This window comes from Globicephala melas, chromosome 2 (genome assembly GCF_963455315.2).
Source record: "Globicephala melas chromosome 2, mGloMel1.2, whole genome shotgun sequence".
NCBI lineage: Eukaryota > Metazoa > Chordata > Mammalia > Artiodactyla > Delphinidae > Globicephala > Globicephala melas.
Genome location: NC_083315.2, coordinates 64,736,822 through 64,764,753, shown reverse-complemented (window position 1 = coordinate 64,764,753; position 27,932 = coordinate 64,736,822). Strand labels below are relative to the sequence as shown.

At 39.6% G+C, this 27,932-nt stretch overlaps 1 protein-coding gene and 1 long non-coding RNA gene across 2 annotated transcripts in view; one reads left to right on the top strand and one right to left on the bottom strand.

Moving 5' to 3' along the window:
* Positions 1–17: 17 nt before the first annotated feature.
* On the top strand, positions 18–27,803 carry KIF23 (kinesin family member 23). The gene is given in 19 exon segments (XM_060293552.1): positions 18–34; positions 4,817–4,922; positions 8,706–8,815; positions 9,210–9,380; positions 12,181–12,293; positions 12,446–12,567; positions 13,866–13,968; positions 18,401–18,480; positions 18,565–18,684; positions 18,906–19,032; positions 19,365–19,523; positions 20,128–20,285; positions 20,902–21,075; positions 21,341–21,520; positions 21,794–22,105; positions 25,850–25,932; positions 26,107–26,185; positions 26,770–26,840; positions 27,581–27,803. Coding segments are annotated over 19 exon segments (2,301 nt in total). The 3' UTR covers positions 27,597–27,803.
* The window catches only part of LOC115862860 (uncharacterized), a 65,011-nt gene continuing 56,261 nt past the window's right edge, over positions 19,183–27,932 (bottom strand). Inside the window, exons 2-3 of the long non-coding RNA XR_004043283.2 lie at positions 25,301–25,415; positions 19,183–19,486 (exon numbers count right to left, since the gene is read on the bottom strand). This is a non-coding gene — a long non-coding RNA (uncharacterized lncRNA). The remainder of the gene's footprint in view (positions 19,487–25,300; positions 25,416–27,932) is intronic.

Sequence of the window (27,932 nt, the reverse complement as noted above, 5' to 3'; positions counted from 1 at the left end):
TTATAGGCTCAACCGAAATGGAGACTATAAGGAGGTAATTCCTATTGGAAGCAGCTGTTTTTAATTGATAGGTTCTTTCCTAAATGACTTTTCCATGTTTTCCATTTAACAACATTCATGTGTTTCCACTTTATTGAAAGACTTATTTACTTCACTCTAACCACCATATCAAAAGTGTCTTTAATTTCTGGGCTGTACAGACACACCTTTGGTATACTGGAGTTAGAATATTGCTTTTAGAAGATTAATTTCTTGTATTGGATAATTATTGCTTTTTAGAGCATATATTAGGAATAGTTTAATGTGGAATGATATCTGATTGTGCTAGGCAGTTACATGTATATATATAGTTTCATGTGTGGGATTGAAATAACATTTAATAGGCATTGTATACTTGATGGTTTTTGGTTTTGGTTTTTTTTGCGGTACGCGGGCCTCTCACTGTTGTGCCCTCTCCTGTTGCGGAGCACAGGCTCCGGACGCGCAGGCTCAGGGGCCATGGCTCCTGGGCCCAGCCGCTCCGTGGCATGTGGGATCTTCGCGGACCGGGGCACGAACCCGCGTCCCCTGCCTTGGCAGGCGGACTCTCAAACCGCTGCGCCACCAGGGAAGCCCCGGCATTGTATACTTGTATCGCTCTCTTATGAAGTGTTTTTATTTTTAGTAAAATGTTAAACAAAGAGAGTTCAGTTCAGTTCCACAAACATGTGCTAAGCTGGAGCATAGAAGGAGACTTTAAAAACTGAGTAAGACACGGTGCTTGCCTTTATGGAGCTTACAACTTAGTTGGGAGCACAGATGCTAAGCAAGTGACCCTCATTGGTAAGACAGAGGTGTGTTTAAAGAAATGGACTCTGGGAATGCAGAAAAAAGTATTAATTCAGGGTGTCATCTCTTTCAAGCTGCCTTCACTCTTTCGTGTACGCTACTCGAGGGAGATTGCTAGTCAAAAGCCCACCAGTGGCCTCTTTGCTGCTAGATGTGATGGACACCTCTTTGTCTTCATTATGATCTATTTCTCAGCAGCACTGTCCTGTCTTCCGCTCCAATTCTCCATGTTCTGTCTTTCACTGGCCACTGTCTGCAGGCTTCGCCTCCTTTTCCAACCTCTAAATACCAGGTCGGGCTATACCCAGGGCTCTCTTCCCTATCTATACTTTTCCATGGCTTTACATGTTGATGATATGGTAATAATTTTGGAATTTTTATCTCCAGACTAAATCTTTTCTCTAACTCTCAACTTGAACGTCCACTGCTTGGATGTCACACAGGCATGTCCAAAAGAACTCTTGAGTTTTTTCCCCTCTAGATCACTTCCTCCCTTGTTTTTTCTTGTCAATAAATAGCACCTCCACCATCTATTTGCTCAAACCAGACACCCTGTCCCTACCTTTCTCTTGTCCCCCCTCATATCCCATTCATTAGTAGATCCTTTCAGTTCTGCTCCAGTGTGTATCTGGAAACTGTCCTTTCAGTTCTATCTCCACTGCCACTACCCTCGTCTGAGGCCTGTTATTCATTACGGAGACAAGTGCTTCTCAAACTGTGGTGAAGAAGCAGCTTTTTTATTTTCAGTGCATGGTGACTGATACTTTTGTGCAGCTTTGCCACAAGAAACTGTTAGACAACTGTTAGGCAAAGTTAGACAGCAGAGGACTGGTTTATAATCTGTTCAGAGATAAGCCCCACTGATCACATGCTGGGATGTTGCAGCTGTGTGAAATGGCTACAGAGGTTCTAAGCATTTACCCTCCATCTCTGTAATTACCTCCCCCTGGACTGGAGACAGACAGCTCTCAGAGGGGCATTGGCCTGCCTGCTGACCACACTTTGAGTAACATTAACAAGATTATGCTGAAGCCAGCTGGACCACCTGCTTCCACTCTGAATCTTCTCTAATCCATTGCCACAGAGCAGCCAGTCATCTTTTAAAGCAGAAATCAGACCTCACATTTTCCTTTTTCTTTTTTTAACTGAAGTACCATTAATTTATAATGCTGTATTAGCTTCTGGTATACAGCAAAGTGATTCAGTTATACATATATGTATATATTCTTTTTCATATTCTTTTCCATTATGGTTTACTACAAGATATTGAATACACTTGCCTGTGTTATACAGTAGGATGTTGTTTATTTTATGTATAGCAGTTTGTATCTGCTAATCCCAATCCTAATTTATGCCCCCCCTTCCGGTCACCATTTTCCTGTTTAAAACCTTCTAAGGAATAAAGTTTTTAAATGGGCACAATCCTGCTTAATCTTCCTGCTATCTCTCTCTCCACCTCACCTCTTAGTACTCATACAATCCTAAATTGCTTCGATAAGCCAGAATCTTGCCTCAGGGCTTTTCCCTTAGCTCTTAGCGGGATGGCTCCTCATCCTTAGGTTTTAGCTTAAATCGCTTCCTCCGAGAGTGTGTCCAGATTACCCCCGTAAGCAGTAGCACCCCTCCCACTTCTCTCGTGGTCTGTACTCTCTATACTTCCTTGACAGCACTTACCCCAACCTATAGATTTATTTACTTGTTTATTGTCTCTCCCCTGATGTAATATACACGTCTAGGGGATATGTACCTTATGTGTCCTGTTTGCCAAACACTCAGTAGTTACGGATTAAGCATGAAGGAATGGTCTGGGAAGGCTTCATGGAGGAGTAGGCCTTTGAGAATGTAAAATAGTTGAGAACTGACTTATTGAATTTTACTTCTTTATTAGAGTTAAGTTCATGTATGTGTAAATAGTACTAAAAGTTTGGTGGGGATTAAAAGTTCTCAGTGCTTTTTGACAGAAGGCAACACTGGAAAATGGAAGAAGTGTTGGAATGGAAATGGCTTTGACACTAATTAGCTTCATGAGCTTGGGCAAGTTCCTTCTTGCCTCAGTTTTCTTCACCTGGAAGAGGGTGGGGATTGTTCATGAGGACTTGGAGGTCATTGACCTGTCAGCACTAACCTGTATGTATCTTTTCAGTTCTAAGATTCTTTGTTCTTTCTGTGAACTCTAAAGCTATTTTGCAGGATTGGAATAAAAACTTCTACAAAGGTGAGAGTTAGCTTAGCTGAAGTAGGTGTGTGATCTTTAACAAGTTATAAAATGAGCCATAATAATTGATAGTACCTACATCAGAGGTTGTAAAAATGATGATTCACTAATATGCTAAGGCAGTGCTTGGGACATGGTTAGTGTTAAGTGCAAGTTGTTGTTATGATGGTGATGATGTATTTGAGTCCTAATCTATACGTGTCTCCTTTTGGGGGACAAAACTGCTAATTTTAAAAACATAAGGGTCATAATATTGATATGTGAGCAGGTTGAATTTAAGATAAAACGTTATAAAACAGGGAAAAGGGGCCACGTGACAAAGGCTATAATCCATAATAAATTCTAGTGAATACTCATGCACCAAATAATAGCATTGACATTCATGGAGCAAAAATTGCAAGAAATTCAGGAAGACTACAGGAACAATTGCAATGTCTACAAACTAATAAAGCTAGAAAATAACAAAAATAGGAAGAATAGAACTCCAGTCCCTGGATAATTAGGGCATTTTAATTTGCCTTGAAATATATACCCTAGTCCCCAGTCTTATTTTCCAAGTAGGAGTTTGGTAATATTTCTGATAATATAGATATGTTTTATAATAATAGTCATATTTTGAAAGATTTGATAATTTAAGTATTATTTCTTTTTTAAAGGTCACAGTTTATTTAAAATTTATTTCATAGAAGAACTCAGATGAGGGACTTCTCTGGTGATCCAGTGGTTGAGACTCCATGCTTCCACTCCAGTGCACCAGGGTTATATCCCTGGTCAGGGAACTAGTATCCTGCATGCCTTGTGGCACAGCCAAGAACAAACAAACAAACAAAACTCAGATGAGATTATATTGACAGTTATTTTCTAGTTTAAAAAAAGCAGTACAGGGCTTCCCTGGTGGCGCAGTGGTTGAGGGTCAGCCTGCCGATGCAGGGGACACGGGTTCGTGCCCCGGTCCGGGAAGATCCCACATGCCGCGGAGCGGCTGGGCCCGTGAGCCATGGCCGCTGAGCCTGTGCGTCCGGAGCCTGTGCTCCGCAACGGGAGAAGCCACAACAGTGAGAGGCCCGCGTACCGCAAAAAAAAAAAAAAAAAAAAAGGCAGTACAGGGCTTCCCTGGTGGCGCAGTGGTTGAGAGTCCGCCTAACGATGCAGGGGATACGGGTTCGTGCTCCAGTCCGGGAGGATCCCACATGCTTGCGTAGCGGCTGGGCCCGTGAGCCATGGCTGCTGAACCTGTGCGTCCGGAGCCTGTGCTCCGCAACAGGAGAGGCCACAACAGTGAGAGGCCCACGTACCACAAAAAAAAAAAAAAAAAAAAAAAAAGGGCAGTACATCAAAACTCTTGGTTTTATACTGCTATGCCATTTTAAATGACACCTTTATAAAGAAAAATAGATAGCAGTAAAATAGTATATGAAGTAATGCTTGAGGATTTTCACAAGTCTATAACTGAATCGTTGTAATACCTTTTGAACTCCTTTGTCACTTAATTAAAACAAAATCAGCCTTAGTCTATGAGGCATTAGTAGACAAGACTTTTCTGCAGTCTCTTCAGTAGTTATAACTAAATATTTACCAGTTTATAATTGGTATAATTTAAGTATGTCATGAATTTTTTTAAAGATTCCAAGTTTAAAGACTATTGGTATTTTTTTTTCATGTCTAGATCTAATTGTTCATAAGGAAACATCTGAATATGTTTAAACATATATTTCTAGCCTAGCTATAGTGGAATTCCGTTTATGTGCTTTTTATTTTTTTTCTTCTCCACAGACTCAGTATTCATTTAAACAAGTATTTGGCACTCATACCACCCAAAAGGAGCTCTTTGATGTTGTGGCTAATCCCTTGGTAGATGACCTCATTCACGGCAAAAATGGTATGATTCTTGGAGTTTTGTTGAATTTTTCTTTTTCTCCCTCTCTGATAAAACTTTTTTGATGCTTAGATACTTGGTTTATGTTCAGCCTTGAACCCATTTAATTTGCCAGAGTAGTGTTAAACCTGCTTTTTTGAGCAGTTATTTTAATTTTTTTAATTTGCTTATTTTTTCAAATTTAATTTTTATTTTGCATTGGAGTATAGTTGATTTACAGTGTTGTGTTAGTTTCAGGTATACAGCTAAGTGACTCAGTTATATATATATCCATTCTTTTTCAGATTCTTTTCCCATATAGGTTATTACAGAATATTGAGTAGATTTCCCTGTGCTATACAGTAGGTCCTTGTTGATTATCTATTTTAAATATAGTAGTGTGTATATGTCAATCCCAAACTCCCAATTTATCCCTCCCCTTTGGTAACCATAAGTTTGTTTTAGTCTGTGAGTCTGTTTTGTAAATAAGTTCATTTGTATCATTTTTTAAGTTTTTACATTCTGCATATAAGCAATATCATATGATACTTGTCTTTTTCTGTCTGACTTATTTCACTTAGTATGATAATCTCCAGGTCCATCCATGTTACTGCAAATGGCATTATTTCATTCTTTTTAATGGCTGAGTAATATTCCCTTTTATATATGTATCACATCTTCTTTATCCATTTACCTGTCGATGGACATTTAGGTTGTTTCCATGTCTTGGCTATTATAAACAGCGCTGCAATGAACATTGGGGTGCATGTATCCTTTTGAACCATGGTATTCTCTGGATATATGTCCAGGCCTGGGATTGCTGCATTCTATGGTAGCTCTATTTTTAGTTTTTTAAGGAACCTCCATACTGTTCTCCATAGTGGCTATACCAATTTACATTCCCACCAACAGGGTAGGAGGGTTCCCTTTTCTCCACACCCTCTCCAGCATTTGTTATTTGTAGACTTTTTGATCATGGCAATTCTGACTTGTGTGAAGCGATATCTCATTGTAGTTTTGATTTGCATTTCTCTAATACTAAGCAATGTTGATCATCTTTTCATGTGCCTCTTGGCCATCTGTATGTCTTCTTTGGAGAAATGTCTGTTTAGGTCTTCTGCCCATTTTTTGATTGGTTTTTTTGTGTGTGTGTGTGATGCTGCATGAGCTGTTTGTATATTTTGGAAATTAATCCCTTGTCGGTCGCATCATTTGCAAATATTTTCTGCCATTCTGTGGGTTGTCTTTTCATTTTGATTATGGTTTCCTTTTCTATGCAAAAGCTTTACAGTATAATTAGGTCCCATTTGTTTACTTTTGTTTTGGTGGTGAGAGTGGGCATCCTTGTCTTTTTCCATATTTTAGCGGGAAGTCTTTCAGCTTTTCACCATTGAATATTATATTGGTTGTGGGTTTGTCATAAATAGCTTTTATGTTGAGATATGTTCCCTCTCTATCCAGTTTCATAAAGGTTTTTATCATGAGTGAATGTTGAATTTTGTCAAATGCTTTTTCTGCATCTATTGATGATCACGAGGTTTTTTTCCTTCTGTTGATGTGGTGTATCTCATTTAGTGATTTATGTATGTTGGCTCAATCTTGGAACCCTGGGATGAATCCAGCGTGGTCATGGTGTGTGACCTTTTTTATGTGTTGTTGGATTCGGTTTGCTAGTATTTTTTTTTTTTTTTTTTTTGTGGTACGTGGGCCTCTCACTGCTGAGACCTCTCCCGTTGAGGAGCACAGGCTCCGGACGCGCAGGGTCAGCGGCCATGGCTCACGGGCCCAGCCGCTCCGCGGCATGTGGGATCCTCCCAACCGGGGAACGAACCCGTGTCCCCTGCATCGACAGGCAGACTCTCAACCACTGCGCCACCAGGGAAGCCCTCGGTTCGCTAGTATTTTGTTGAGAATTTTTGTGTCTATATTTATCAAAGATACTGGCCTGTAATTTTTTCTGTGTTACCCTTGTCAAGTTTTGGTATCAGGGTGATAGTGGCCTTGTAGAATGAATTTGGGAGTGTTCCTTCCTCTGCAATTTTTTGGAATAGTTTCAGGATAGGTGTTAACTCTTCTCTAAATGTGTGATAGAATTTGCCTGTGAAGCCATCTGGTCCTGGACTTTTGTTGGCTGGGAGGTTTTTTTTTTGCGGTATGTGGGCCTCTCACTGTTGCGGCCTCTCCCGTTGCGGAGCACAGGCTCCGGACACGCAGGCTCAGCGGCCAGGGCTCACGGGCCCAGCCGCTCTGCGGCATGTGGGATCTTCCCGGACTGGGGCATGAACCCGTGTCCCCTGCATCGGCAGGTGGACTTCTCAACCACTGCGCCACCAGGGAAGCCCTGCTGGGAGGTTTTAATCACAGTTTCAGTTTCAGTACTTATGATCGGTCCTTTCATATTTTCTATTTCTTCCTGGTTGAGTCTTGGGAGCTTGCACCTTTCTAAGAATTTGTCCGTTTCTTCTAGGTTATCCATTTTATTGGCATACACTTGCTTGTAGTAGTCTCTCATGATCCCTTGTATTTCTGTGGTGTCTGTTGTAACTTCTCTGTTTTCACTTCTGATTTTCTTGATTTGAGCCCTCCCTTTTTTTTCTTGATGTGTCTGGCTAAAGATTTATCAGTCTTGTTTACCTTTTCAAAGAAGCAGCTTTTAGTTTCATTGCTCTTTTCTGTTGTTTTCTTCATCTCTATTTCATTTATTTCTGCTCCGATCTTTATGATTTCTTTCCTTCTACTCACTTTGGGTTTTGTTTATTCTTTTTTCTTTAGTTGCTTTAGGTGTAAGGTTAAGTTGTTTGAGATTTTTCTTGTTTCCTGAGGTAAGATTTTAATTGCTATAAACTTCCCTGCTAGAACTGCTTTTCCTGCATCACATAGGTTTTTGATTGTCATGTTTTTGTTGTCATTTGTCTCTAGGTATTTTTTTATTTCTTCAGTGATCCATTGGTTGTTTAGTAACATATTGTTTAGCTTCCACTTATTTGGGTTTTTTTGACAGTTTTTCTTCTTGTGATTTCAAATCTCTTAGCGTTGTGGTCAGAAAAGATGTTTGATATGATTTCAGTTTTCTTAAATTTACTGAGGCTTGTTTTGTCGTCCAGCATGTTGTCAGTCCTGGAGAATGTTCCATGTGCACCTGAGAAGAATGTGTATTCTGCTTTTGGATGGAATGTTTTATAAATATCAATTAAGTCCATCTGGCTTAATGTGTCATTTATGGCCCGTGTTTCGTTATTGATTTTCTGTCTGGATGATCTGTCCATTGATGTAAGTGGGCGTTAAAGTCTCCCTATTGTGTTACTGTTGATTTCTCCTTTCATGGCTGTTAGCATTTGCCTTATATATTGAGGTGTTGAGCAGTTAATTTTAAGTGTTTTCTAATACAAAAAATATTATACGTGGAGGACTTTTAAGATATAGCCAATTAATATATAACTGTGACTTGTTACATTGTAGGTCTCCTTTTTACATATGGTGTGACGGGAAGTGGAAAAACTCACACTATGACTGGTTCTCCAGGGGAAGGAGGACTGCTTCCTCGCTGTTTGGACATGCTCTTTAACAGTATAGGGTCGTTTCAAGCTAAACGATACGTAAGTTTAATTTTTTTTGTGTTGTGACTCACTAGAGGGCATAGCTGCCAAAATACCTGTGAATAACAGTAGTATTAAGGGAGAACTAAGGCATTGGATACCTTTTGAAACTTTAAATATGTTTAAATATTGTTTTTTATTTCTTAAGTATATTTCTTACTATTTAAGTCAAAGTCTAAAAATTATGGTCTGATTTTTGCCCCCCTTTAAGGTTTTTAAATCTAATGATAGGAATAGTATGGATATACAGTGTGAAGTTGATGCTTTATTAGAACGGCAGAAAAGAGAAGCCACGCCCAATCCAAAGACCCCCTCTAGCAAGTAAGTAATTAAATTTGTAACACTGGCCTCATGGGAACCCTGTCAAGTGCTCTCCTCAGGCATAGGGAATGGTGAACAGAAGTGGAGAAGTTGGTCTGACCATTGACTTCAGTGAGGTCAAAGTTGAGGGATGTTCTTAAGTAAGTTTATTTGCCCAGATGTTCTGTTTGGTTCTGAGCACACTGCCCTTGAATCACTGTTTAGGGAAGGTGCCACTCTTCGTGAGAAAGGGTGTAAAAGCCTGTGTTGTGTATCTGGGGAGATATGGGAGAACTGTTGGTCCAACCATGAGTATGAATGAAGTTGCTCTGTGCATTCCTGCTTGTAATGGAGGTCATTTATTTACTCACAGTGTGTAAGATGAGACTTTGGGGCTTTTTCTTTCTTTTTTCAGACGACAAGTAGATCCAGAGTTTGCAGATATGATAAATGTACAAGAATTTTGCAAAGCAGAAGAGGTTGATGAAGATAGTGTCTACGGTGTATTTGTCTCTTATATTGAAATATATAATAATTACATATATGACCTATTGGAAGAGGTGCCGTTTGATCCCATAAAGCCTAAGTAAGTAGTGGAGAGAGTCCCTTAGCTGCTTAACCTTGGTGAAGTCACTTCACATCAGTGAGGTTTAGTTTCCTCAGCTATAAATGGGGATAAAGCTTACTTTTGTTTTCAAAATGAAATATAACTCGTATGTCATGCAGTTGGTGCTTGGTGAATAGTTCTGTATATTAACTAGATATGTAGCTGTATTAGGAAAACCACTGGGTTAAGGCATCTAAGGAGAATATTCACCTTAGACTTTACTTTTGAAAAACTCTTGGCCCTGGGCTGTATTTTTTTTTTTTAACATCTTTATTGGAGTATAATTGTTTTACACTGTTGTGTTAGTTTCTGCTGTATAATGAAGTGAATCAGCTATATGTATACATATGTCCCCATATCCCCTCCCTCTTGCGTCTCCCTCCCACCCTCCCTATTCCACCCCTCTAGGTGGTCACAAAGCACCCAGCTGATCTTCCGGTGCTATGCAGCTGCTTCCCACTAGCTATTTCACATTTGGTATTGTATATATGTCAGTGCAACTCTCTTACTTCATCCCATCTTACCCTTCCCCCTCCCCATGTCCTCAAGTCCATTCTCTACGTCTGCGTCTTTATTCCTGTCCTGCCCCTAGGTTCTTCAGAACCATTTTTTTTTTTTTTTAGATTCCATATATATGTGTTAGCATACAGTATTTGTTTTTCTCTTTCTGACTTCACTTTGTATGACAGACTCTATGTCCATTCACCTCACTACAAATAACTCAACTTCGTTTCTTTTTATGGTTGAGTAATATTCTACTGTATATATGTGGGCCCTGGGCTGTATTTTGACAAGGACCTTAATTGTATAAAGAAGTGTCCCTGTTGATGTGCCCTGGGGCTACCTTTAAGAACCTGACACTTAATGTTGGGAGTTTGTAGCCTCTAATCTGTGTTCTGGTGATCCCCACAGAATGGAGCCTAAAGCTGTTGTCTGCACAACTAATAGTCACAGACCTTCCATCACTGACCAATAAGAAGTGACATCTGTATTGTCATTCCACCAGAGTTAAAAGACTATTACTTAGATTTCCTTGGGTCTTGCCCTGCTGAGACTGAAGAGCAATTACAATCTGGCCTCACAAACTACATTTGTGCCAGAGCTGACTCTGGTATCTTGTTCCTTGATGGTTTTGTTCTTAAGCTAAATGCTTATCTTCAATGCTGTCTTTGTCAGGGCCTCTCAAGACAAATAATATGAAGACCTGTGTTGTATTACTTAACTTTTGTGTATATGACTCAGTGAATATTAGTGGAGGAACAGCTAGATTTGGAAAACCATTAGACTGAGAACAGGTGTCTGTATACCCACTTTTATTTATTTTTTATTATTATTATTTTTTTTGCTGTACGTGGGCCTCTCAGTGTTGTGGCCTCTCCCGTTGCGGAGCACAGGCTCCAGACACGCAGGCTCAGCGGCCATGGCTCGCGGGCCCAGCCGCTCCGCGGCATGTGGGATCTTCCCAGACCGGGGCAAGAACCTGTGTCCCCTGCATCGGCAGGCGGACTCTCAACCACTGCGCCACCAGGGAAGCCCCCCCACTTTTATTTATATTAAACAATTTATAGACTAATTACTTTCCCATTTGTTTCAAAGTATCAGTTGTATGTACCCATTTTCCTAAACTTTTGTGATGTCATTCACTGCTACCAATCACTTTCATGTCTGCACATGTGCCAAGTTTCTGTTGGATTTGTTCCAAATGAGATTGTTTTCTAAGAAGCCTCTCTTGGTTTTGTTATGTAAGTGAAGACTGACAAATGTGACTATGCCTTGTAACCTTTCGGGTAACTCCTTGAATGAACTCACAGGGTGCTTACTTGGCAGTGAATTCAGATTTTATTTGTTAGGGTGGTGATTAACCTGCTTTTTTGAGCTGGTTTAAGGTTTAGTTTTTAATACAATGAAGAAATATTAGAAGCAGAGGATTTTTAAGATACGACTCATCGTGACTGTCAGATACTCTGGACTGAACGTGTTGCTGTGAGATGGCTGCTATAGAAACAGTAACTTCTACCTTATTCCTTTGGTAGGTGGAATAGTTGCAGCGCGCCCATGAGGAACACAGATTTTGTGTATGTGATGGTGCTCTTTTCTTAAGGAGAAGGGTGCAGTTATACTAGTGGTTGGCATCTGTGGCATGTTTGCATGTAGGTGGTTTTTCATTGGTACTGGGCCGGCTGCTACTTCTAAGCCCCTCCTTGGTCCCTGAGAAATCTGCCATTTGCTGAATAATGGTGGCTGGTAAATGTTTCTACCCCCACCATTCACAAGACTGAGGCCAAACAGGCAGCACCTTTCCCATCCTCATCCTACCTTAGACTAAAACTTGACCAGCCACTTTGAAAGGATTGCCACTCCTGGTATATACCAAACTCCTTCTGAATTTGTTTTTTGTTGACACTGAAGTCAGAACCAGCTCTATCTGTTGATCTTTTAAAATTAAGAAAATGCTAGATTTTGATGCTTAACCTGTGCATGTGATGGTGCTATACTACTACTTTGATCTCTAATTGTTTAGTAAGTGTTGTTTCATGTGCTTTGTTAGAACAAATTAGAGCAAAGCTTTTAAAACAAAATAGATTCCTGTTATCCTGTTATGTAACTAATCTTTTTACTATATATCCTTATTCTTATCCAAGTGTAATATGCTTCTGGAGTCTTGCTTAGGCTTATTCCCGTTATAAGAATGGATGTCATGTTGCCTGACATTTTAGTCCTTAAGTTGCAATATCAGTATCTCATAATATAGGAAACTAATGTTTTTTCTTTCCCATAGACCTCCACAATCTAAGTTGCTTCGCGAAGATAAGAACCATAACATGTATGTTGCAGGATGTACAGAAGTAGAAGTGAAATCTACTGAGGAGGCTTTTGAAGTTTTCTGGAGAGGTTAGAAGCAGAGCTAGAATTACAGATATATACAGTGATAAATATAATCCTGAAAGCTGCTACTCTAATTTGACAATACTTTTTGGTTTGGTAGAAAGTATGTACACTGAAATGACTCAGAGATTTGATCAATGATTTCTCTGTCACTGTAGGCCAGAAAAAGCGACGAATTGCTAACACACATTTGAATCGTGAGTCCAGCCGTTCCCATAGCGTGTTCAACATTAAATTAGTTCAGGCTCCCTTGGATGCGGATGGAGACAATGTCTTACAGGTAAAGATTTAACGTGTGGAGTGTGTTCTTGTTCTGAATCCTTAATTTTGGGAATCAGACGTAAATCATGGAGGTTTCATTACACTGAATATTGCTCTAGAATTAATATATGTGTAGGTGATGACATTTAAAAAAAATGTTCCATTAATTAGATAGTATAGTTTTGGGAAACTGGCTATTAAATCTTAGAACCTGGAATTTTGTTGTGAAAAAGGTTTACAAATCTTTTTAAATATCTAATAGAGGAGATAAAACAATGAATCATAACATGTATTTTACTTTATCTCTGAAGACTCATTTTGTACGTAGAACTTCAGTTAATGGTGTTTAAATGTCAGCAGTTAACTCTCCAGGCTCGGTAGAGTTCAGGAGTGGCCAATTCTAGATTGTCCTTCTCTCGGCTGATAGGCCAGTAGGGCCCCCCATCTGCTGATCACTCTTTACTGCTGGGCCTGTCATGCTACAAGGCTTATATCAATTAGTAACAGCATTTGAGCCTGAACATATAAATCATTTAATAACTTTAAGCTATTAAAATGTAATTCCATTCAAAACATATCGTGAAATTGTGGTATATCACGAAGGTTTTCAGATGGCAGGAGTAGATAGTACAGCATGGTACTAAAGACCACCAGGATTTGAATTCTGATTCCCAGGCATTTACTAGCTTGTCTCACCTAATTGTAATAAACTCCTTGTAATGCTGTGAGGGTTAAAGGAGGTGAGGCATGTAAAGTTTTATAGTCCATTGCCTGGCTTACAGTCAGCACTTGATAAATGTTAGCTAGAAAATCCTTTTAAGTCAAGTCTCTATGCACTTGCTTTCCATTGAATCACATCTAATGTTATAGTATCAGTTATGTATCTCTTGACTTTCATTTCTTATAAGTTATTAGAGTATTATGAAATTATTAGACTGTAAAATTATCAAATATCTCATTATACAAATATTTAGCCTTGCTGTAGGCTCACTGTTTAGCAGACATTTATTGAGCTCCTGCTGAGTGCTAGGCACTGTGCAGGTGCTGGAGATGAAGTGGTTAAAAGGCAGAATTCCTGTTCTTGTGGAGCTCACAGTATAACGTAGAAGACCAGACAATGGGCAAGTAATGTCCTGAGGATATTTATCATATGCTTGTAGCAAACTCTTCCCCCAAAACATGTATCCTTCACCCCTACTATACGTTTTGTATTGTGCAAACATTGTATTCATAAGACTTGATTTGATTTGAATATATTTAGAGAACATTGTAAACTAGTTATAACTTATGTTACTGGCATTATAATCTTCCCTTCAGGAAAAAGAACAAATCACCATTAGCCAGTTGTCCTTGGTAGATCTTGCTGGAAGTGAAAGAACTAACCGGACAAAAGCAGAAGGGAACAGGTTACGTGAAGCTGGTGAGCAAAACATAGCACTTACTTATTGCTACAACTTTCAGAAACTTGCCATGCCCGTTTATCGTCACTTATTGATAGGTGGTTTATGCGTAACTGTCTTCAATTTGACTAAAAATGTAGAGGCTAAGTGACCAGTGCTTTTTCTTTAGTTATGCTGGTTTGGTATTGATCTGTTACAACACATTGATTTCTTTAAGAATGAGGAAAAGTGAGTAAAATAAATATAAATAGGTTATACTCATATTGAAAGTGTCTATTATATCTATGGCTGGCGTGTCAGTACTGGGTCCATGAAATTAAGTGATTGAATAGTTACTCCAACATTCAAAGTGGTAAAAATCGGCTTCTGGAGATAGGAAAAATCTTTGAATACAAGAGCCTTTGAATACAAAAGCCAGTTGAGAGGAAATCTGTGTGCGTGTTTTTCTCTTTTAATCTTTCACTTAGTACAGCCGTTCATGTTATGTTTTACGTTAATAACATTTATGGAGTACCTACTGTGTTACAGGCGTTGAACACAGATATAAAGGATGACACCCTGCCCTAGAGAGCCCATCTAGTACAAGAGAGTGTCTCAGTAGAGTGTGAAGGAGGTGAGCACGAGGTGCTGTGGGAGTACAGAGCAGGACTGCTCCATCCATTCTGGGGCTGTGTGTGAGAGGGGGGCTTTGGGGAAGAATGTGTGGAGTTGACACTTAAATTGAGGCGTGAGCTCTCTGAAGAAGGATAGAATTAAAGGCATCATTCCTGAGAGAACATGGCAGGGTCAAGGTAGCTGGAGTGTAGGGTGTGGGTTGGTGAGCCGTCACCACTGAGGCAGAAGGGCAAGGCAAAGTCATTAAGACCCTTGACTATCATATTAGTCTGAATTTTTTCTTGAAGGAATAATGGTGACTACCAATTATTAAGGGACTAGTGTGTTTCATAGTATCTACTATACGTGGGCTTGATTTCTTGATTGTGACTTTTCAGGATTGTATCGTACCCAGTTTTCAGATTGGAAGAGGTTAAGTAATTTTCCCAAGGTTAGAGCCTGGTTCAAACCCAGGTTGGTTGAACTTTCAAAACTTGTTATCTTTCTGCCGTTACACAGTCAATGAAGGATTAGTTTTAGAAAGACCATTTCCCCAGTGTAGCAGATTAATTTACCAGAGGCAAGTCTAGAGAGATGAAAAGCAGTCAGGAGCCTTTTGCATAATTCAGATGAGCAATCGTGTCATCTGGAGGCAAAGGTCAGCCAAAACTAAGAGGTGGTTCAGAAGTAGGCCCATCTGGATGTGGAGAGGAAGGAAGAGAAGAGGGTAAATCAAGGAAGATCTTGATTGAGGAGAAGTAGCTTGAGGTGCAGGTATGGGCAGTTAAGAGTTTTGTGTTGGATATATCAATTTATTCAAGTGTAGGTGCCTAGTAATTGGATGCAGAGAGGTACATGGATTTGGAAGAGAGATTTGACTTGAGGTTTATAGGTTTAGGTTTTGCCAATAAAAGCATGAATTAAGCAATGGGGAAGATAAGATTATCCATGGAAAACAAAGAGGAACAAACTGAGGGCAGGGCCTTGGACAACAAATCCTTGAGATGATTAATCTAGAGAGACTGGGAAGGAGAGAGTGGAGGAGTAGCTAGGTGACTTGAGGGAGTATGGAATGACTAAAAACTCTCTCTCTGTCTCTCTCTCTCTCTCTCTCTGTCTCTCTCTCTGTCTCTCTCTGTCTGTCTCTCTCTCTCTCTCTCTGTCTCTCTGTCTCTGTCTCTCTGTCTCTCTCTGTCTCTGTCTCTCTCTGTCTCTCTGTCTCTGTCTCTCTGTCTCTGTCTCTCTGTCTCTCTCTGTCTCTCTCTCTCTGTGTCTCTCTGTGTCTCTGTCTCTCTCTCTCTGTCTCTGTCTCTCTGTCTCTCTGTCTCTCTCTCTCTCTCTCTCTCTCTCTCTCTGTCTCTCTCTCTCTGTCTCTGTCTCTCTCTCTCTGTCTCTCTCTCTCTCTCTCTCTCTCTGTCTGTGTCTCTCTCTCTCTGTGTCTCTCTCTCTCTGTCTGTGTCTCTCTCTCTCTGTCTCTCTCTCTCTCTGTCTCTCTCTCTCTCTCTCTGTCTGTCTCTCTGTCTCTGTCTCTCTCTGTCTCTCTCTCTCTGTCTCTCTCTCTCTCTGTCTCTCTCTCTCTCTGTCTCTCTCTCTCTGTCTCTGTCTCTGTCTCTGTCTGTCTCTGTCTCTCTGTCTCTCTCTGTCTCTCTCTCTCTCTGTCTCTGTCTCTCTCTGTCTCTCTGTCTCTGTCTCTGTCTCTCTCTGTCTCTCTCTGTCTCTGTCTCTCTCTCTCTGTCTCTCTCTCTCTCTCTCTCTACGTCTTTATAAGAAGACACAGCATCCGGAATCCAGATCACAAGAGGAAGGATTAACCTTGATGGGAAAAGAGGTTTAGCTGGATTGGGAGGAAAGTAGAAACCTGAGGGTTCTGATGCTTTGGGGGGAAAAACAGAAAGCACTACCAGTGTTGATAAGGATGGGGAATAGGTGTGACATGGTTAGGGAGTGAGAGCTAGAAGAGGAGGAGATTGTGCCTGGGGCACAGTTTAGCCTCAGGTTTCTAGAGGTGCTGCAGTTCTGAGTGACAAGGTTCAGAGTGTGGTTGCAGTGGTAAAGAGAGAAAGGTCTACTGGACTTGAGGGGGCTGGGGCCCTCTGATGGCAGGTCAGAGTGACCTTCCTCTTAGATCCTGAAGTTGACCCAGGAGCTGGCATGTATGGGGAACATTTATTTGAAGGCAGCAGTAAGGAACTGAGAAAATGTTGCTGGCCTCCCTCTACTCACCATCCTTATAAAATGTCAGGCTTTAGAAAACAAACAACTTTTATTCACAAGACTACAGGGCTGCAGGGGAAGCACCACCCTTCTGGGAAATAAAAGTAAGGTTGCAGGGCTTTGCCATGGGATGGGGTAAAGCTTGTGGACACCAATCAGAATGATATTTTAGAATGTGTAACATAAAATACAGGACTAAAAAGGAAACCAATTAGACTGAAATGTGTTTTTTAAAGTATTCTTAAAACCTTTGTCATATAGTAATTTATGTGCTTTATTAAAAGCCTTAAATAAAATCCCATCAGCATGTCTAATAACTGCATAATTTCAAAGTATCTTGAGATCAACAATAAACCATAGTGTTATAAAAGTACCTGTGACTTCTACTGATTAAAACTCACAGGTGGTACTACTATCACCACTGTAGGTTTCTGGCCTACATTCAAATGAAAGAAATGGCTAAATTTCAGAGATCAGTAGAAATAGATGTAATTTATTTCCCATCCATGCATGCAGACTCCCTGGAGTGTACCCATGGACAACATGGACCCCAGGTTAGGAACCCCTGGCATTAGGGAAAGGGGTGAATGGATCATTCTGTGAGAGGCCTGAGCATGAGGGAAGTCTGTTAACAGGAATATCGATTTTGCAGACACAATGGAAGAAAAGGAGGAAGGGCAGTGGGAGTTGGGGTCACGAAAAATAAAGCATGCATCATGGAATATCACGGAGGTGCAGATGAGCTCTGTGGGCTTTTCTGTTATTTATTTTTGGATGTGTTGGGTCTTCATTGCTGCACGCGGGTTTTCTCTAGTTGCGGCTTGTGGGCTCTAGAGCGCAGGCTCAGTAGTTGTGGCGCGTGGGCTTAGTTGCTCCACGGCATGTGGGATCTTCCCGGACCAGGGCTCGAACCCGTGTCCCCTGCATTGGCAGAGGGATTCTTAACCACTGCACCACCAGGGAAGCCCAAGCTCTGTGTTTTGAGAGGCAGCTAAGAATGAAAGCATGGTGGAGTCAGCTGACCTTAAGGTTTCAGGATGAAAAAATTCTCAGGTACTTCTGGGGTCTATGCAGGTGAGGTCTCCTGTATTGTTGGCTTGATAGATCTGTCAGACTTGCCTTGACTGAGAAATTCAAACGAGTGGCCAGGACTAACAAGTATGCTGCCTAAGAAACCCTTGTTTAGATATTGAGGGAACAGATTCAGTTGGCTCTTAAGGTACTTGACTGGTAGAGACAGGAGCTCCTCCTGGTGCAGGGGAGACTTCAGTGTCCGGATGGAGCCAACTGTAGCCTGAAATGGTCACGCTTTAGAGAAAAGATTTTATTATGAGGATATTAAACATCTGTATCTAATATACTCTTTCACATCACAGTATTTAAGATTTGGAAGAAACTTTATGGGTCATGAAACATAATGCATTCAGTGGAGAGTCTTTATGATAGAGCCCCTGAAGGACGGTACTCACCCTCTCCCGCAACACTGCCAGATATGGACAGCTCTTTAAGTTGAGCCACTAAAATCTGTCATTTGTAATTTCCATCTTACAGTTCTATGAAGTAGGGATTTCATAGGCAAACAGACCACACTCTAGCTACTCAATTGTTGTCTTCAAATGTCTTCTGTGTACATTTTTCTGTCAGGTAACATTAATCAGTCACTAATGACGCTAAGAACGTGTATGGAGGTCCTGAGAGAGAATCAAACGTATGGAACTAACAAGGTAAGCAGCAGCCTTTGGACATTCGTATAGTTTTGTTTGTGTGCATTTTCTGCCTTATGTATTTGGATTTGAATATATTTATAGATGGTTCCATATCGAGATTCAAAGTTAACCCATCTGTTCAAGAACTACTTTGATGGGGAAGGGAAAGTACGTCTGATCGTGTGTGTGAATCCAAAGGCTGAAGATTATGAAGAAAGCTTGGTAATTTTAATGCCTTTATAAAGTCTGACTTTCTATAAAGAAAACAACCATTTGGATGTGAAGAATAACATTTTGAACATTTTTTAAACTGATACAGAACCATTAGTTACAGAAGTGAACTAATGACCAATCTATTACCGTTTCATTTACTAATTTCTTTAGAAAGACTTGGATATGCTTATTTGTTTAAAAAAACAAACCCCATTTATTTTGTATCTTAGCAAGTCATGAGATTTGCAGAAGTGACCCAAGAAGTTGAAGTAGCAAGACCAACAGACAAGGCAATAAGTGGTTTAACGCCGGGAAGGCGATACAGAAACCAGGCCCGGGGAGGTCCTGTTGGAGATGGTATGAGCCGCTGTTATGTCATCTGCCCACTGATGAGTCTGCCTGTCTCTCTCTTTTTAAAAAAATCTGTTTCACATAAGAAAACTGTTTACTTCCTTTCCCCTCAAAAAGCAAGTGCAAAAAAAAATCTGAACCAAAGTATAAGTGACATTTCTTTTATTATATACCTTTTTTTTCCATTTTTCCTTCTTTATTGTAACATTTTTAAGGACGTATTATGACAGCCCAACAAGGTACAATGTTGACTGGGGATCTTTTCACAGTGTTAAAACTTGTTTGAGTAACTTTTTTTCCTGTGTAACTAACTTTTTATTTTTAATAACTCAATACAGAACTGCTGGTTTCAGAAGTGGTTTTGCAGAGTTTTCCACCTTTGCCATCCTGCGAAATTTTGGATATCAATGACGAGCAGACTCTTCCCAGGCTGATTGAAGCACTAGAGAAACGACATCACCTACGACAAATGATGATTGATGAGTTTCACAAACAGTGTAAGTGCAAAACTGCAGTCATTTTAACACCAGAAATTTGCAGGGAATTGAGTTCTTTGTTCGGATAGAATCTTCAAGGAAGGGTTATTTTGTCTCTGAACTTAGTAGTCCCCAAGGCATCATTTTATATTCCAAGGAGGTAAAACAAAACAGAAAAGTGGGTATGAATTTCTCCCTTTCAAAAATCAACAGTGATGATCAAAGGGATAAGTTACTTTTTAGTTCCTACTAGTTACTTATTTGCAAGGCATTTAACATGTATTAATAACTATCTTTGAGAAAATCACCTAATCCTTTATTTCTAGTTTCCATCCGCAAAATGGGGATTGCCATTGCTCCTACCTCAGAGGGTGCTGTAAGGATAAATGAGATAATGTATGAAAATCATGTAGGACAGGAACAGCTTGGTACATAGTAAGTGCTCAGTGAATGTACTTACACTTATCTCACATTTTTCTTATGAAGATGATAAGTGGTATTTAAATCCCCATTTTGAAATGAGGAAATGTGCTCAGAAAAAATAACTTGCCCACATCACATAAAAGTTGATTTCATTGGTTATTTCTGAATCGGAGTAAACTTGACCTGCATGCTCTTGTTTCAGCTATTACTTTTAAAGCTTTGTTGCAAGAATTTGACAGTGCTGTTTTAAATAAAGAAAACTACATTCAAGGAAAACTAAGTGAAAAACAAAAGGTGATCTCAGGACAGAAATCGGAAATTGAACGACTGGAAAAGAAAAACAAAACTTTAGAATACAAGGTTGGCTTTGGTATTACAATGGGTGTGCATTTAGCACTGGGCTCTGACTTAGCCGTTTTTCTACACTGGCCTGCAGCTGCTGCTTACTGGGAGTTATCATTTGGTTATTTACTAATCTTCATCCCATCCCCAAAAAGAGGAAATATGAGTGAAAAGCACAAAAGGGGTAATACACTCTTTAATTTTATGAAATAGACTTTAGCAATCGAAGAGAATGTTCTACGGTTTAGCTTTGACTATAGCTTCCTTTTTGATTTACTACTGTGTAATGTTCTCTCATTTACTGAGGATCACTTAGGGGGTACACATTCATTCTAGAGAGAAGCTAATCTCAACCAATATATTCTGAAAGTAGCCTAAAAATTAAATTGTAAGCCTTAATTTTCAGGAAAAGTAATTTCCACATGAAATCAGTTATAACTTCATCTTTCAGTGAGGAACTTGTTTAAAAGTTCTCATTTCTAGGAATGGAGGTGGGAATCCAGATGAAGTTTTAGAAGAAAATGCTTTCTCCATGATTTTTCTTTCCATAACTATGCTTGCATAAGAAGATTATTTTAAAGCTACTTGAAATGTTTACATACCAAATGCTGAACATAATGGTCTACTTTCCCAGGTTGAGATTTTAGAGAAAACAACGACTATCTATGAAGAAGATAAGCGCAACCTGCAACAGGAGCTGGAAACCCAGAATCAGAAACTTCAGCAACAGTTCTCTGACAAGCGCAGACTAGAAGCCAGGCTGCAAGGCATGGTGACAGAAACAACCATGAAGTGGGAGAAAGAATGTGTGAGTGTCATTCATACAGTGCTCATGTCAGGGATGATTCATCTCTAATGGTAGCCTTCTGAATCACTTGTACTTGGGGTAGGGTTTTAGTGGTGGCGGCCACAGCAGCCCCTATTCAGTTCCTCTTCCTTCCTCTGCCCTTACAAGTCACAACAAATTAATAAGCATTATGAAGAACTGGAGAACTGTCATCTTTAGGAAGTAAACTAGTGCACTTGTTTGCTATAACTGAATTAGAATATCTATCGCCATACATAACCTTCAGGAGCGTCGAGTGGCAGCCAAACAGCTGGAGATGCAAAATAAACTCTGGGTGAAAGATGAAAAACTGAAACAACTGAAGGCTATCGTTATTGAACCCAAAACTGAACGGCCAGAGAGACCCTCTCGGGAGCGCGATCGAGAAAAAGCTACTCGAAGATCTGTTTCTCCATCACCAGTACCGGTAAGTTATTTGTAGTTGTGTAGTAACTTGGTAGTACTAGAGAAGGTTTGTTCAGATTAGGTGACTATTTCTGTGAGAATCAATTTTTTGTTTTATATTATTGCATTTCTCAAATTTCTATTTATAAATATTTTCAAATTTAGTATAAACACAAATTTAGTATAAAAACTAGTAATTTAGTACAAAAATTATGTCTGCCTGTGCTAATATTAAAGTAATGAATTGTTTCCCTTTTTCAAGTCTTGCTCATTAATTTCTCTTCAATTTTTTTAGCCTTCTAGTAACTGTATTGCTCAGATTTCCAACGGCCAGCAACTCATGAGCCAGCCACAGCTACATAGGTGCTCTAACTCTTGCAGCAGCATTTCTGTAGCTTCCTGTATTTCGGAATGGGAGCAGAAAATTCCTTCGTACAACACACCTCTCAATGTTACATCTATTGCAAGGCGTAGGCAGCAGGAGCCAGGACAAAGTAAAACTTGTATCGTGTCAGACAGAAGGCGAGGGATGTACTGGACTGAAGGCAGGGAGGTGGTTCCTTCACTCAGAAATGAGATAGAAATAGAAGAGGATCACTGCAGCAGGGTTAGTGCCAGTATTATTTTAAAGCATTGTAGCAATAGATTTTAATCTTCTGTGTTTTTTTTAACTAACTAACTTCAATGGAAAGATGGGTGAGTGCTAATATAAACAAGGTCTAATTTTTCTGTTAGTTTGGAAGATCAAATCACCCTGAAATTGAGGCCTAGCTCTTCATCTGAAAAGGCCTAAACTAAACCCATTTGGCACAGAAATACTGCCTCCTGCTCAGTGAAAGCCGGTCCGTGGGGCACATCACAGAGTCACCTGTGCTTTTCAGCTGCGTAAACTGATGAGCATCCAGAGTCAGTGACTGAGTGTCTTAGAGCATTGGGTTTCTCTTCCCCAAATTAGACTTTTTGCTGTTTTCGAACTTTTCACTTTTAAAATTGCTTTCCCAGACTTTTATTTTGAAAAATAGATTTGTAAATATTTTTTTTCTTGAACCTTTGACAGTAAGCCATAGGCTTCGTGTCCTGCATAACCACAATCTTCATCACACCTAAGAAAGCGTTAACCCTGAAAAGTACCTTCTAACTTACAGTTCATGTTTACATTTCCCCAGTTGTCCCAATAATGGCTTTTCTTTTTTCAAACCTTGGTCCTATCAAGGTGAATACATTATATGTGGTTATTATCTCTCTTTAATCTCTTTCAATATAAAATAATCCCTCCTCCCCTTTTTTGATTTTCATGACATTGACTATTTGAAGAGCCCAGGCCAGCTGTTTTATAACTGCTGAAGGAAGGTTTCCATCTCCAATACATTGCTTTTAATCTCAAGGCCTTCATTTCAATTTACAAGGGCTCTGCCTCATTCAAGGGTGTTTAAACAAATTCACGTCTATATTTTCTTCTTAAGGATTAAGGTAAAGTTTTCCTTTGAATCTGAGTAAGTGGACAAAGTTAATATTGTGAATTTACATTTAGTAAAATTTTAATATATCTCTTTAAGAATTCTTCTTCTAATGGCCTGCATTCCTGATTATTAAGGGATGATGATGAATTACAAGGTATTTACCAAGGCAACGGATAATTCTAAAGTCGCTTAAGTTCTTTACTTTGCAGATTTTGCTTTAAATCTTTTTAGGGAGCAAATCATGGTGGCTGGTCTTTCTGATCAACTCTAATAAATCCCCCTTATTTCATGCAAGTCTACAGACTGAAAACTCTTCAAGGCCTGCTTATGCCTGGTCAACATTAATGTGATATCTAATTTGGCTATGAGACATTTAAGAGGATTTACTAGAGGTCCTTTAACTTCATTTGAAATCAAAATCTCTTTAGAAGTGCAGCAGAGAAAAGTTTAGGCTAGTATCTATGCATCTAGGTTTGTTGGTCAAAAATTAGGTCAGGCGGACTGAATTTATAATATTTCATTGAGGAAAAAATTTAAAATATCATTGATCTCATAAACGATAGTAGAATGTAAGGACTGTCATCTTTCCAAAGCTTGTTTCAGAATGTATTTATTGCTAAGTGTGTTTGAGAAATCTGTCACCTTTGCTAAATGGTAGGACATGAGAGCCACATTCTTCCTTTTCAACATTAAGCTATTTTAAGAATGGGAAGTTTCCTGCTTGTTGTGAGGTTTGGGCAACCAGAGTGGCAAACTCTATTGCCCATGTTTTAGTATCATGATTTGTCACTAGTGCTTCATTTGTTTCTTGTACAGGGAAGAACACTTAAGTTCTCCCGCATACGCATTTTAAATTAGATGTTCATACTTGACCAGCTTTGAAGGATTTGGGCTGTGGTAGACTGCTGCATTTCCTTTCAGTTTTGTAAACAGAAAGATGTTTGCAAAGTTACAAAGAAACTATTAACTATGTTCTGTATGTGATTTTTTTCCCCCTTAGGCTGAATGTGCTAAATTTAACTGTCCTAAAGTTATATAACATTTTACTGGAAGCATCTAGTTTTTTATTGTATGATAGAGGCTGATTTGACAGTATATTCTTTATCTAGTTCTTGGAACCTTTATGAAACGTTTGGGGGAAAAAAGTTGGTATGTTTTAGCCATTATTGCTTTTGAACTTTTCAAAAAGTTCTGTTTTGAGATTTTTAATAGTACTCAGAAGTATTTTATTTACATTCTTTTAATCATTTTATACACAAGGTTGTCATTATACCTATGTCCCTTTAGCATTCTGTAGTCTACAGCTCCATCAGCTTTGGGGAGGGTCCTGGTTTGTAATAGGAGTATTTTCTCTTTTGTTTAGAGGCTTATGATATATTTAGGGCTTCTGCTGGTCTTTCTGAAGCTTTTAACATAGTCATGGACCTAACAGATTACCCCACAATAGCAGGCACAAATACTGGTTTTTGATTAAGAATGCAAAATGAATTACTTGTCCTGAATACCACCTATGCAGGAAAGACTAGCGGCATTACCAGAACTTTTCCTTCCATTCTTTGTTGAAAGGGAAGCTCCCTAGTAGAATATATAATACATATACACAAGCTGGTGTTAAAAGATGTTCGTTGGTTTTGTTTAAATACAAAGAGAACATTTAAATTGTTTGAGTAACGTTTAGCTTTTGAAAAGGTTCATGCATTTGTTTTGATATTGTCACCAACTAATGTAGCCCAAACTGCTGCACTTCTAATAGCACCCTTAAGTTAATTCTGGGTTATGCTTGTTTCTTGATTCCTCTTTCAACCTGATCAGAATGTAGCACCAGTTCGTCTGCGACACAGACGATCACGCTCTGCGGGAGACAGATGGGTAGCTCATAAGCCTGCCTCTAACCTGCAAACTGAGACAGTCATGCAGCCACAGGTCCCTCACGCCATCACTGTATCTGTTGCAAATGAAAAGGCACTAGCTAAGTGTGAGAAGTACATGCTGACCCACCAGGAACTAGCCTCCGATGGGGAGATTGAAACTAAGCTAATTAAGGTAAAACATTTACACAAGAGAAGGAAATATTAAAAAGCTTAACAAAAAACCATTTACTCTTCCTCTGTGTCAACAGGAACTTAAATGGGTATTTGATAAAACCTCTGTTTGTTAGAAAACTAAAGTAACTACTTAGATTACGAATCTGCTGAATTGGAACTAAATCTGCGACTTTCTGTCAAATGAGGCTTAGAGTCTCAGGTTTGTTAGAGGAGCTCCAGATGTATTATGTACTTTTAATTAATATGTGTTTTGTTTTAACCCCTACTTAAGAAGTAAACCAAACAAAGAACTCTTACCTTTGACTGTACTGTCACTTGAGGGAATTCCCTGGCAGTCCTTGGTTAGGACTCTGCGCTTTCACAGCCGAGGGCCCGAGTTCGATCCCTGGACCAGGAACTAAGATCCCACAAGCTGTACAGTGCGGCAAAACAAAAACAAAAACAACTGTACTGTTATTTGAATATGAGAGGAGGGCTACATCCAGAGAAGAAAGTATATCGCCTTCTAACATTTAGAAATTTCTGACAGATTTCTTGATCTCTAGTGTAGTTTTTAAATTATAGGTTGAATAAAAAAGGAATGTTATTTTCTACAATTAAGAATGCTACTAATTATATTACATTGGACTTCTTTTGTTTATGGACTTCTTTTGTTTAGTGAGAGATATGTACACAAATCTTTAAAGTATTTTAACGGTACAGACCCAGCAGTCCAAGCACCATCTGGTTTTGTGGATGGGAGTTTCCATAAAACAGTAGAGTCTTAAATTTAATTTGAAATATATATGTATGTTTACCCTTTGGATGTATAAAAAGTGTAATGGTGACCTTTTCTCTTGGCTGTAGGGTGATGTTTATAAAACAAGGGGTGGTGGACAATCTGTCCAGTTTACTGAAATTGAGACTTTGAAACAAGAATCACCAACTGGGTGAGTGATCATCAAATTCCTTTCTTTAGAGGGCTGTCATCTTCTTAGCTGCTCATTCTTGAGGAACAGACTAGCCTCTGAAGGAGTATATATGGTATTTCCCTATTTCTAATATATTTCCTATTCTCAGATACAAAAAATAACTGTTGCACTGTGTTTTCCCTTTTTCTGTAGTCGAAAACGAAGATCTTCCACAATAGCACCTGCCCAACCAGATGGAACAGAGTCTGAATGGACCGACGTAGAAACAAGGGTAGGAGTAAAAAGTATTTGCTAGGGATGTCATATTTTGAGGCCTACAGCTGTAGCTTTTCATGCTCTTTGAAACAAACAACTAAGGTCTGATCCCACATGGCCAGTGCAGCCTGTAGGCCTGTCCCCAGCACATCTGAGAAGGTATTTGTATTTCTGCTCTGGTTTTACTGGAGCTCTTCAGCTCAAAGCCCGTTTTTAGTGTAGAGGGATAGGGCCCAAGAATCAAGTCAGAGAGCATCACCCTAGAATAACAAGAATGCCCATCAAAGTGATGGGAATCTTCTCAGGAGAAGAGCTTCCCTGTGGAACTGTTACTCTGGGAAGGTGGGGGTCAGCTTGCCAAGCTCTAGCCTTTGCCACTTTCTTCTTCCTGATAGAAAATGAGATTTACCTGGATGACCTCTAAAGACCCTCCCACCTCACAATTTTTGTGGCACATCAAATAAATTTCAAGTGCCTGATTGGTGTTTTAACATACGTATCTGTGCTGGACTAGAAAGCAGTGTTGGATTTCACCTTGGTTGAATCTATCTAATAGACTGCAGAGAGGAGCTGATCTTTCCTCTCTGGTTTTTCTCTCAGTGTTCTGTGGCTGTAGAGATGAGAGCAGGGTCTCAGCTGGGGCCTGGGTATCAGCACCACGCACAACCCAAGTGAGTACTGAGGGGCCTGGGTATCAGCACCACGCACACCCAAGTGAGTACTGACCACGTGCAGCCTTTCTCTGTGTCTTCCCTCCCCACCACCCCTTCTCCCTACCAACCACTTTTTTTTTTTTTTTTAGAGGACCTATGGTTTTTGTTTGCCCGTTGGAATATCTGGGCCCTACTGGCAGACTACGCTAGGCAGTAGCAGTGCTGAGAACCCGGGGGCGGGGGGTGCTGAATAAGAGCAATTAGAGCTGTAAGAACATTCGCCCTTGTTCCTATTTTTGCCTGTGCTCATCAAATTTTCAGAGGCTGAACTGAGATCCACCTATAAGGAGGGGAGGCTGGAGTCAGGGATGGCAGCTCCCCTCCTGTAATTCATTCTTTCCTAATTCCCCTCTTATTACAGCAAAAAGTGTTCGCTAAAATAAAACGGAATGGCAGAATTTATGGCCCCTTTTTCTACCATATTAATCAAACCTGCTGCTTTTCAAATATCTACCTATACAGGTCCATGTGTCCATTTTTGACACACGTATTCCTTAGGCAGTTTGGAAAATCAGTGCAACAGGATAAAGATGGAAAGTTCTGTTTTTTAAATTTAATACTAGATAAGCATATTTTATAAGTTATTTGCTTTCTTAGAAGGACTTTTAACTCTTCCCATGATAAAACAGGAATTCTCTCAAAGCCCTCCTAGAGATTCATTGCAAAATTCAGCACTAAATGCTGGTTTTCATTTTTAGGCGCAAGAAGCCATGAATTGACAGTCCCAATAACAAAAGAACATTTTCATTAGTGTTGGTGATTTCTCCAAAGCAATGCCAGAAGGAGTCTTCTGAATGAATCATCTTATAGAACTCCAGCTTTGTTGAATACCACAGATCTCAGATATGTCATCATACACTGGCCTACATAAAGATTCCCCTATGGCTCCAAAGATATCTAGGATTCTACAAACTTTTTATATTATACACCTTGCCATATTTAATATTAATAACAGAGAAAGACACCTTTCTCATGCCGTATGAACTTTTTTATAATGCTATGTTTTGTATATTTCTTGTATACTTATAAACTAATTCATGCATGTATTTG